This window comes from Cucurbita moschata, unplaced genomic scaffold (assembly GCF_002738365.1).
Source record: "Cucurbita moschata cultivar Rifu unplaced genomic scaffold, Cmos_1.0 Cmo_Scf00038, whole genome shotgun sequence".
NCBI classification, from domain to species: domain Eukaryota; kingdom Viridiplantae; phylum Streptophyta; class Magnoliopsida; order Cucurbitales; family Cucurbitaceae; genus Cucurbita; species Cucurbita moschata.
The window spans coordinates 1,856,099-1,867,940 of record NW_019268554.1 but is presented as its reverse complement, the minus strand read 5'-3'; the positions used below and the strand labels follow the sequence as shown (position 1 = coordinate 1,867,940).

Here is an 11,842-nt window from a genome sequence, read left to right as displayed (position 1 = left end):
TTTTTTTTTTTTTTTTTTTTTTTTTCTCTTTTTTGATTACTTTTGACCAGGTGGTTGAAGAAAGTGATGTGATCATCTTCTCTGTTAAACCTCAAGTCGGTACGGCTGTTGTTCATCTCATCTATTGAGATCCTGCTTTCCTCGTTTGTTTATTCATTCATTTTTCGTGGTATTCTCATTATCTTCTTGAAAAATGCTTACAAAAGCAGTAGAGGAATGTCGCTAGACGTTTTGATAGAAGCTCTGGTGATTTGTATGTCGAAATGATTAATTGTTATGCTTTCATTTGTGATTTGTTGGGGTTGTAATGAATTGTTTTTTGTGACTCTTGCTTAAAAAGCATGTTTTCTCCATCAATTTTATGTTGAAGTGCTTTATATCCTACTTGCGAGCCGTAAAGCATCTAATGGCTTATATTGGTTGCAGTTAAGAATGTGGTGTTGAAACTGAGGCCTCAACTCTCGAGGAAGAAGCTTTTGGTTTCGGTTGCTGCTGGAGTAAAGCTACAGGATCTGCAGGTTCTTGACTTTACTGACTTGTTTTTTGGACTTTGTGAGGTATTTTAAGTTGAGGGTTATGTGCTAAAACACCAACCCCGGAATTTTTGAAGTGTTTCATTAGATAATTAAAAATGGTTTTGAAAATTCTAGAAGTACATAAAGGCTCCTAAAGTGATTTTAGGAGAAACACTTGATCAGTGCCTTTTTCAAGAGTGTGGACTCTGCGACTAATAAAGATGTTCACTTCTTAAAATATCTCATATACGTAGGTGGGAACGGGAGAAGGGGTCAAAGTTATCCCGATGGGGGTAAGAGTAGTATATTTAAAATCATGTTTTTTCAAAAATCATCCAAAAATGTTTTTCCATAAGTGCTTATGGAAGAATGTTCTACTCTAAAAATTTATCCCAACCTCACTATATTTTTTATGATCTCATCTATTTGCTACAAAGTTGCACATTAATCACATACTTTTACCTTTTATTTTCATTTTCAACGTACAAATTTCCCTTGGAGTAATGCTCTATACATTTAGGAATGGGCAGGTCATAACCGATTCATTAGAGTTATGCCAAATACCCCAGCGGCTGTTGGTGAGGCTGCATCAGGTATTGTCTTTTCCTATTCCTGTTGTTTAAATTTAATATCACTTCCTGCACCCATACCTGTTTCCAGAAGATGTTACTTTGTAAAGTGGATAATATAATTGATTTTACCGGTCTTTGATTATATTATAATGTATGATCTAGCAGTCAAAACCGCAAATGGAAGTGAGGGATGCAATTAATTGGCCAATCAGGGTGCGTGTATTGTACCACTACGAGTTTTATAGGAAGAAAGATATAGGCATCTTGGAACTTTTTATAAAAAAATAATGAAAATAATTTGAGGATGAAGGTTTTTTTTCTCTCCTTTATCTAGACCATGTATCTTCATGAGAATTGAGGCTTCTGTTGAAATACTAGCATGTTTGTGCAGAATTCTGTTCAACTTTCTGATTGATAATTTGGTTTACTTACTAAGAAGCTTCATCCAACAAGCCAAACCAAACTTGCAAAATATATTAACCAGCTTCAGTACTACTTCATTACGTTGTCGATGATAGATATCATGATTTTCAATTAGTTTTTGACCTAGGTGCATAGCATGGAAAAGAACAAAAAGTACATTAATATTTTACCCTGCAATTTTCACCATTTTGTTTCTTATATACGGACCAATGATAAGATATGTACTCTGCTTCTGTTTGACTAGTTATGAGCCTTGGAGAAGGTGCGTTAAAGGAGGATGGACAACTAATAGCTAAATTATTTGGATCTGTGGGTAAGATATGGGAGGCTGATGAGAAATTGTTTGATGCAATCACTGGTCTGAGGTATGTATGTAGTATGTTGTAAGATCTGAATCCTACAGTTTTTCAAATTAGCGGAGCATAAGACTCAAAATTCTCTTCTTTCTATTGCCACATCCTGATTATTTTGAAGCCTACTTTTGTTGGGGATACAATTAAGATAAATGGTAGGATGTTATCAGAGAATTTATTTTATTACAATATTATTTTAATATTACTGCTACCGAACGTAGGCTGTTCATTAATGAAGTGGGTTGGAGGGTTTAGAGAAAAGCATATTTTTAATATAGTCTTGGGAGAGAACTAAGCCTTTCAGACGATTGGTATCCTTTTGCAGTTTCTTTCTAATGCATATTTCAATTAAATGTCCTTCCAATTTTCGGTACCATCGGCATTCTCCAGCTAATGGATACGATTTTATGTAAATGGAAATATGCAGTGGTAGTGGACCAGCATACATATTCCTAGCAATTGAAGCTTTGGCTGATGGAGGAGTCGCTGCAGGTCTACCACGAGAACTTGCCATGGGTCTAGCTTCACAAACTGTAAGTCAAATTCATCTGATGACCTATGTCTAAAGTAATTAATGTTGTGTACCGTAGTCACACATAATTAAAAGTAAGATATGCACAAATAGACCACTTCAGTAAATAAAGAAAGAGCATAGACTCCTTTTGTTTAAAAATGAAAAGAAAAGTAGCATGGTTATTTGTTTGGACATTCCTTATTGTTTGCGCCAAGAATGGATATACAGCTGCCATATATTAGCATTTTATCTTACAATGTGATTTATAATTTGAAAAACGATCAAACTTGAAATAAAGAAAAGATCGAACTTGCCTTCTGATGTCGATGTCAAAAGGTTAAGAAGTAAACGGTCTAAAAAGAAAATTAAATTTCCAATGGAAGATGCTCTACAATATATATAGTTAACTAACCATATTTGAACCTTGTATTATCTATTAGATGTGATGTAGAACCTGAGGATGATACAAATTGTCCCAATGTAGACCTTTCTCCTCTCTGAAAATCATACCCTATTCGTCTCCCATCTGATTTTCCTATACAATGAACTCTAAAGTGATATGTGCCAGATAATAGTCTCAAACTGTAACCCGCTCACTGTAAAGCCTGATTCACATAGCTACTACTGGCACGGATTAATTTTACAGAAACGTTTCATATTTTAATATTAGTTTAAAACAAAGCAACCATAATTTACGTATATGTACAATAAAATCTAGTTTCAAAACCCTTAACACAAAAAGTAGATACAACCAAGATAGGCTCAGATCTAGGTAGGATCTCTAAAGTCTCTAGCTCGTCCACACCTCGTCTCTATCACATTGCATTTCGACTATCTGAAGAAAAAAAAGACATTTCTGGCTTTCTAGTGAATCATACTTTCCAGTGAACGTGCATTACACAAACATTTCTCAAGCTGGTTCAGTCATGGACTCATGGTCTTCCAATGTCTAGGTAGGTTTTCTTAGGCCCTAACTCCTCTAGCGCCATATGACTTCTTACCTAGTGAAACATGCTAAGCGTAGTTATGTGCTTCTGGAAAAAATCAATTCAAATCTCTCTGCTTCAAATTTACCAATTGGAATTAAATGATTCAGAATTTGTTTACAGGTGTTAGGTGCAGCCTCCATGGTCACTAAAACTGGGAAGCACCCAGGACAGCTTAAAGATGATGTTACATCACCCGGTGGAACCACCATTGCTGGTATCCATGAACTAGAGAAGGGAGGACTTCGTGGCATGTTTATGAACGCTGTGGTCGCTGCTGCTAAGCGTGGCCGAGAACTTGGCCCAAAGTAGTTGCAAGATTTAACTTCCAAGTAAAGGTTAGTAGTAATTTATTTGCTTTCAAGTCTTGAAGAGATGAGGAAATAAGCTATAACAAGTAGAGTCTAGGAAGCTTTAGAATTAATGTTGATAGTTGGGGCAATTATTAGTTATCTTCTACACGTTCTCCTTAACAATATAGATAAAGAAACCTAATCTCCCACTCTTATAGGTTAATTTTTTTGGCAAAGATTCCCTCTCTTCTTGAAAACATTTGAATTTGTGCTGGGACTGATTCTACTCTTTATCTCTTATTATCACCAACTCCAGAAAAGGAATAATAAAAAGAAAGAAGCATTGGTTTTCCTATATTTACTCCATATATGATTTGCAGATATGTTTTCGTCATTTCAAGCAATGATTTGTATGGAACAAATCTTGAGTTATTTGGGTTATCGAGTGATATGAATACTCTTAAGCATTATTAGATGAACACGACTCCACAAGATATTTCACTTTGAGCATAAGCTCTCGTGGCTTTGCTTTGGGCTTTCCCAAAAAGCCTCCGACCAATAAAGGTAGTATTTTTTTATTATAAACTCATGATCATTCCCTAAATTAGCGGAGGTGGGACTTTCATCCAACGAGCATACCTCTAAACATATAATGGTGATAATTTTTTTAAGCAAAATCAATCCATTATTAGGAAAGATTTGAATTATGTGTATAAAAAAAGGATTATTATTTCATTGCTTCATTAAAAAAAAAGAGTAGTATTTATGAGGGTCCAGAGATGACGTTCTTTATCATCCTTACAGGCAACCTCTTCGGACTTTAACCGACAAAAAATATATTATTAAATTATAATCTTCATTTTAAAAATTAAAATGAATATTTATACTATTAAAAACACGAGCAAATTAATTTTTAGCTTTTCATTGAAAAAAAAAATATATAATTAACTCAATTTTTATAATCGAGTATCTTATGGTAATGTTGTTGAAAGGGGATTGATTTGACCAATGGTAGATAGATAACGGTTTGGACTGAGTATAGAGATGCAATGAAAATGATCCGGGTGTGAATCGGGTACTCGTCGATTAGGCCTCCAAGTCCTCTTCTTCCCCAATTTACCTCCCCAAGCAATAAAAAGATTGAACGCATGATGGTTTCTTTGCCTCTAACGGATTGGACGCATGATGGTTTCTTTGCTAACGGACAGAGCTCAACCGTTCACATTGTTGATTGGTGGCAATTCAAGACCTTTAGGTTTCTTCTCTCGATGATTCCTACGGATACCAGGAAGGGGACTCTTTTTTGTGCTACTCTGAGGATGAAAGCATCAATAATACCCCGTGCTATTACAAGGATGAAAGCATCAATGATACCTCTTTCCCTTTAATCCTCATGAAAGAAGAAAAAGAGCAGTAGAGATGGTTCTTGGATTGGGAGGTTTAATTGCATTCTTCTTCTTCAGAGAAGGCCTCACATGTAGAGTTCAAACGAGTAGAGTACCTTCATGTCACTTATGGGAATAAGATTAACCCTTCAACAAAATTAGCTGAGTAGTTCGAATTGTTTAGGTTATAATGTTAGGAATCGCGACTCTCCACAATGATATGATATTGTTCACTTTGAGCATAAGCTCTCGTGACTTTGCTTTGGGCTTCCCCAAGAGGCCTCATATCAATAATAATCCTGTACATGTAAGTCATATAAACACCACAAATTAATTCTGTACATGTAAGTCATATAAACTCCACAAATTATATGAACTAACTTTAAATTATATGTACATGCAAGTCGTTATTATTTAAAGTATGATTTAAAAATATTCCCAATTTGCAATACAACAAAAATATATGAAAAGCATTTAGAAAGTGGCATTAAATGAATGATTTACCAAATTTTGTGGCTTGCATTGAAATCACGTAAATAAACCTTTTTAATATAAAACCCGACGCCATCGCTTCCTTTCTTCTCAACAAGCAATCGGAAATTCCTTTAAATCCAAAGTTTCACATTCAGACACGATTCTCCCAAATTTTCCCGGAAATTCCTTCAAATCGAAGCCTCCAAATTCAGAGACGATTCACCCAAATTTTCCCAAATTTTCCCAAATTGTGGGGGCGCCATCTTCTTGCCTGCCCCATCGAATCTTCTTCAATCCTCGCCATTATTATCATTATCGTTATCTTCTTCACGTTTCCCAATAACCACTTTCCTTTTGGGCCCTCACTTTCGCGTTTTTCTTTCTTCATTCTTTGCCTTCTTCTCCACATTCACTGCATTCTCTCTGTTTTGCTGATCGTATATCTTCTGTTACCTGTTTTCTGATTTGGGGATTTAGTTTCTAGATTTTCGAAGATTGCGACAGATTGGTGGGTGAATTTCGTATTCGAGAGGTTGATTGTTCGATATATTTGGCGTTGCTTGTCGTTTAAGCAACTCAAATTTTCGTTTCTTATGGGACTTCCTTTGGATTTGAGGATCCATTGTTGTTGTACAAGTTCAGATTGAGGAATTCTTTGCCATATTCAGGTTTATTAATGCCGTTTACATTGTTCTTCTTCTAGTAATTTATTTTGAAGAGCTGAAGGATTGAGTGTGCTGTTGAATTTGGTGCAACTTTACATGCCTTCTTAATTTATTTGGGGATCGATTCTTGTTTCCATTGATCATAGCCATTGTATTGAAGTTTGTAGAATCCTGATTTTCCTGTCCTGTTACACAATCCATTCTTTCATGTTTTGATCTGTTAGTCTTACATCCACAGAGAACTGAGTGTGGATTCTATTAGCCTGTGACAGATTGCTTGAGTTCCCTTTTAGAGTTATGGAAATTAGTAATGAGGCCAAGGTTGGTTCCTTTTCTATTGGTCCTTCAACCATTGTAGGTAGAACAATTGCTTTCAGAATCCTGTTTTGCAAATCGGTGTCGCAATTTAGGCATCAACTATTTCGTGTTTTGCTGAATATTATCTATGGATTTAAGGCCATCTTAGCACCCATATTATCATGGATGCATCCTAGAAATCCACAGGGGATATTGGCGATGGTTACCGTTATTGCTTTTTTGTTGAAACGATACACGAATGTGAAAGGGAGGGCCGAATTGGCGTACCGAAGGAAGTTTTGGAGAAACATGATGAGAACTGCATTGACCTATGAGGAATGGGCTCATGCTGCTAAAATGCTTGATAAAGAGACTCCAAAGTTGAATGAGTCAAACCTCTATGATGAAGAGTTGGTGAGGAACAAGCTTCAAGAGCTTCGCCATCGTCGCCAGGAGGGATCTCTTAGAGATATAATGTTTTGGATGAGAGCTGATCTTTTCCGAAATCTTGGCAATATGTGTAACCCTGAACTACACAAGGGTAGGCTTCGAATTCCGATACTCATAAAGGAGTACATAAATGAGGTTTCGACTCAATTGAGATTGGTTTGTGACTCGGATTCTGAAGAATTGTTATTGGAAGAGAAACTCTCGTTCATGCACGAAACGAGGCATGCGTTTGGAAGGACTGCCCTACTCTTAAGTGGAGGTGCTTCACTTGGGGCTTTTCATGCAGGAGTGGTTAAAACTCTGGTAGAGCATAAACTTTTGCCTAGAATAATTGCTGGTTCTAGTGTAGGATCCATCATATGTGCTGTTGTTGCCACTCGATCCTGGCCTGAGCTACAAAGCTTTTTCGATGACTCTTGGCATTCATTTCAGTTTTTCGACCAGATGGGTGGTATTTTTACCGTTGTAAGGAGGGTAATGATACAAGGTGCTGTTCACGAGATTCGACAATTACAAATGATGTTAAGGCAACTCACTTCTAACCTAACTTTTCAGGAAGCTTATGACATGACAGGTAGAATTCTTGGGATAACAGTTTGTTCCCCGAGGAAGCACGAGCCGCCTAGATGTCTTAACTACTTAACGTCTCCTCATGTTGTGATATGGAGTGCTGTGACAGCATCTTGTGCATTCCCTGGCCTTTTTGAGGCACAGGAATTAATGGCCAAGAACAGAAGCGGTGAGATTGTTCCCTATCATCCACCTTTTAATTTGGATCCTGAAGAGGGCTCAGGCGCATCTGTACGTCGATGGAGAGATGGCAGCTTGGAGATTGATCTGCCGATGATTCAATTGAAAGAATTGTTCAATGTAAACCATTTCATTGTCAGTCAGGCAAATCCCCATATCGCACCACTATTGCGAATGAAAGAATTCTTCAGAGCTTGTGGGGGAAACTTTGCTGGCAAGGTATGACAACGCTCAGAATCTTTTGTATGTGCTCTGACTAGTTTTCTTCTTATATCCCTGTTTTCCTGCACTGTATGTCAAAAATATATGAATCTAAGTGTTCAATATATATCAAAATACATTTCGTACCACGACCTTACTCGAACATGATGTGTTTTTATAGGTTAAATAGAACTTGAGTTTTGAGAATATATTTGCTACTTGGTTTATTTTTTCATGGACTGCTATGGACATTCTCAATTATTCAATCTGTTTATAAAACTTCTGTCTCTGTCCCTCTCTGTTCATCAGTTCTATGAATCGATAAGTTATTTTCGATCTAGCATTATGTGTTATGCGTTATTTGTTAATTCTATCATGATGTTTCTGGCTATGTAGCTTGCTCATCTTGCTGAAATGGAGGTAAAACATAGATGCGACCAATTTTTGGAACTCGGTTTTCCCTTGGGAGGAATCGCGAAGCTTTTTGCTCAAGATTGGGAAGGAGACGTCACGGTCGTCATGCCAGCTACTCTTGCTCAGGTATTTTTCATGTTAGAAGATGCTACAAACTCATTTTAGAACAACAAATGTGTCATTGCTGAAGAACTTCCTTTTGTTACAGTACTCTAAAATTATACAAAATCCTACGCATTTGGATCTTCAAAAGTCGGCGAACCAAGGTAGGAGGTGCACCTGGGAGAAGCTGTCAGCAATAAAAGCCAACTGTGGCATTGAGCTTGCTCTAGATGAATGTGTTACAATTCTCAACCATATGCGGAGGTTGAAAAGGAGCGCTGAGAGGGCCGCTGCTGCTGCCTCACATGTTTCTCCAGCCCCTGTCAAGTTCAGCGCTTCAAGAAGAATTCCCTCCTGGAACTGCATTGCACGAGAAAACTCGTCTGGTTCGCTCGAAGAAGAATGTCTTTCTGATGTTTCTTTGACTTGCCATCAAGGTCCTAGTGGATCGATCGGTTCAGGATCCACTGGAAGAATGTTGCGAACTCACCGTACTATGTTTGATGGTAGTGATAGCGAATCAGAAAATATTGATTTGAATACTTGGACTAGATCTGGTGGGCCATTGATGAGGACATCATCAGCAAATAAGTTCATAGACTTTGTCCAGAATTTGGATCTTGATGACCTCAATAGAGGTTTGGTAGCTAATTCCAATGGGGTTCACCCATTTGGTGGCAGTCAAAATTCTCAAAGTCCTCGAACCACGTCTGACCGGAGTTCCGAGTGCCCAGATTTTGACATGCGAGAGCTCGGCCATCGAGTTTCTTCAAGCATTCTTGTAACTGAAGGAGACTTTTTGCAGCCCGAAAGAATACTTAATGGGATCGTGCTTAACGTCGTAAAGAAGGAAGATTTGACATTGACAAGTCGGACCCATGATTCAGAAACTCAAAACAGTGAAGTTGAATGCCTGCAAATCGACTGTTCGGAGAAGTATATCGATGCTAGCTCGGCATCTGAAGAAGATGCTACACCAAAGAGCTGCATACAGGAACAACCTCCCAAGAACAATCCGGTGAATCATTCCGAGGAATAACACAATGGCCAAGATCATCAACTATTTATTGATTCTTAATCCCGTCGAACTCCTTCCTTGTCTTCAAGTATGTCTTCTTTACTTCCTCCAATGAATTTAAATGCCAGATGATATCTCATTCAATGTAGGAGTAGGAAATGGGAAGAACAAGCATCTTCACAAGGTGAGGACTCCATAGCTTGAGTTCTGCTAATCACACTTGAAATGCAGCAGTTTAGATGATTTTGATAGTGGAACTGTGTATATATATCTGTATCAAAATTTTGTTTATTACTACTGCTTTTCTATCTCCATTCCCATTATCTATTTCAATCTTACAAAAATTTTCCATTTCTTGTCGAGGAGGATGGGATGAGTGAGTATAATCATCGTCCCCAACTGTATTGAGTCAAAGAGGAGAGAACTCGTCGCTCCTCTTTGTTCTCGACGAGTTAAATGAACATCTCAAGTTATGCACCATTTTTACCCCTAGAAATTTGCAACTACATAGATGATATTTGCAACTACATAGATGATATTTGCAACTACATTGATGATATTTGCAATCCTCTGATTTGAAGTAAAGGTAAGCTAAAATCTTCAAAATCTTCCCAACAACATAGTAAGTTGTTAGAGTTTGAGTTAATGTCTATGATCATGAGAACTATTAGAGAGTTGTCAACTAGTCTCTAATAGTAGGTTATCTCAATGAACATAGTATGTATATGAGTTGTGAGTTCGAATCATGATGAGCTCGTGCCTCGTAGAATTATATTTACGGTTTGAAACGATTGCAGGATAGTAAAGTAAAGAGCTAGATTATCCAAAAAGCTCGAATAACCTTAACGACACTGGGTGAGCTCAAAGAAGCTAAATGATAAGAACCCATGAATGAAATGAGCTCAGAAGAATTAGATCACGAAGAATGATGAACTTTGAGGAGGTGGTTTATAAGAACCATGCGATGAGCTCGATTGAGCTAATAGAACCTAGTTGCTAGCTTTAGAAAACCTATGACTTCGACTATTATTCAATCTAGATTTGAATAACCTTTCACTCAAAACCATGGTTCGGAGCTGAAACTTCCCTTCCACTCCATCCTTTTCTGCTTATAACTTAATCGTATTCTTTTATCAATCTCTCATATCCATAGCACTTCAGTACGTAACCTAATCTTAACGTTTTGTGAACATATCTACTCCTATCGTTACATCACGTTTTGTATATTCTTCTCGTATTCTATCTCAAACATATCATTAAACACATCATACCGTAGGTAGTATCATACAAGTCGAGCATACTTGGCTTCTACATTGATATTGGCACTCTTTTAACAACCTACTTAAATCATTGAGACCCAAAAGAAAAGGGCGAAGGTTATGGGCTTAGATGAATGATTTGTTGGGCCATGCAGTTTTCCTTGTTTCTCCATAGCTTTTGATGGCCTACATGTCTCTAAATTGGATAGTTGGATATGGATATTTCTATAATATCAAATAAATATCAATAAAAAAAAACCAATAGTTAAAATAAAGGGAAATTAATAAAAGAAAAAAATACCATAAATATATGGTAAATAAAGGGAAGTAGTTGAAAAAAATAGAAGATGTCCCAAAAAAAGAACAGTGAAAAGAACAGAGGGGACAGAGGCAAAGAGAGGACAGTCAGTACACTGATATGACAAGACAGCCCCACGCTTGTCCCTTCCCACTCAACCAAACCATAAATATATATACCTTTCATTTTGTTTTCATTTTATTGGAAATTAATTAAATACGAGGGTCCAATACTATTAATCAACCATGTAATGTCATGATCTTATCTTGACACGGTCATATGATAAGTATTAAAGAGAACTCAAGTTCCATTTCTTTCATCAACCGAACATAACTGTGATATCCTATATTGGTTGAGGAGGGAAACGAAACACTCTTTTAAAGGTTGTGGAAACCTCTCCCTAGTAGACGCATTTTAAAACTTTGAGGGGAAAGTCGAAAGGAAAACCCCAAAAAAGACAATATCTACTAGCAGTAGGCTTGGACCGTTACAATAACTTATGTAGAAACTAAGCTTGTTCAACTATTACACAACTTGGGCATGCATGTGTCAATTTCTTGGACTTTAGCCGACTTGCCTCTACTCTAAACAAAGTCACGATGATTGACCTTACCTCTACATAAGGTTAATATCTTTCAAACGCAACGTTGCATCTCATCTCCCCATCATGATTCTCAACAACACGACTGGTGCTTTATGATGTCATCTCAAGTCACGGGACGCCATCAGCCTTCTCTGTTCGCTAAAATATGTTTATCGAGAATCGACCCATGAGTTCACTTTATCGTTGGAACATCTCAGACACCCAATCATCTAATTACTATCGAGGCATGAACCCTCACGTGTCCATAGTGAGTCATTTATGATGTCGTA

The 11,842-nt window shown here is 37.2% G+C and overlaps 2 protein-coding genes across 2 annotated transcripts in view; both read left to right on the top strand.

The window, feature by feature from the left end:
* Positions 1–4,011, top strand: part of LOC111432490 (pyrroline-5-carboxylate reductase-like) — a 4,982-nt gene extending 971 nt beyond the window's left edge. The window contains exons 2-7 of the mRNA XM_023069402.1: positions 51–99; positions 427–518; positions 1,036–1,108; positions 1,755–1,875; positions 2,291–2,396; positions 3,487–4,011. Coding sequence (XP_022925170.1) covers positions 51–99; positions 427–518; positions 1,036–1,108; positions 1,755–1,875; positions 2,291–2,396; positions 3,487–3,675 — 630 coding nt within the window. The 3' untranslated portion in view covers positions 3,676–4,011. The remainder of the gene's footprint in view (positions 1–50; positions 100–426; positions 519–1,035; positions 1,109–1,754; positions 1,876–2,290; positions 2,397–3,486) is intronic.
* A 1,632-nt stretch (positions 4,012–5,643) lies between these two features.
* LOC111432479 (triacylglycerol lipase SDP1-like) lies at positions 5,644–9,766 on the top strand. Its single transcript, XM_023069381.1, has 3 exons — positions 5,644–7,896; positions 8,275–8,418; positions 8,501–9,766. Exons 1-3 carry the CDS (start codon positions 6,478–6,480, stop codon positions 9,431–9,433), a joined length of 2,496 nt encoding a protein of 831 aa, XP_022925149.1. The 5' UTR covers positions 5,644–6,477; the 3' UTR covers positions 9,434–9,766.
* The last annotated feature ends 2,076 nt before the right edge of the window (positions 9,767–11,842 follow it).

What these genes read in the sequence shown, in the direction of transcription:
- LOC111432479 (XM_023069381.1), top strand. Translation starts at nt 6,478, where the DNA reads ATGGAAATTAGTAATGAGGCCAAGGTTGGTTCCTTTTCTATTGGTCCT. An exon ending in GGGGAAACTTTGCTGGCAAG is followed by an intron (nt 7,897 to 8,274) that starts GTATGACAACGC and finishes CTGGCTATGTAG; the next exon opens with CTTGCTCATCTTGCTGAAAT. An exon ending in TGCCAGCTACTCTTGCTCAG is followed by an intron (nt 8,419 to 8,500) that starts GTATTTTTCATG and finishes CTTTTGTTACAG; the next exon opens with TACTCTAAAATTATACAAAA.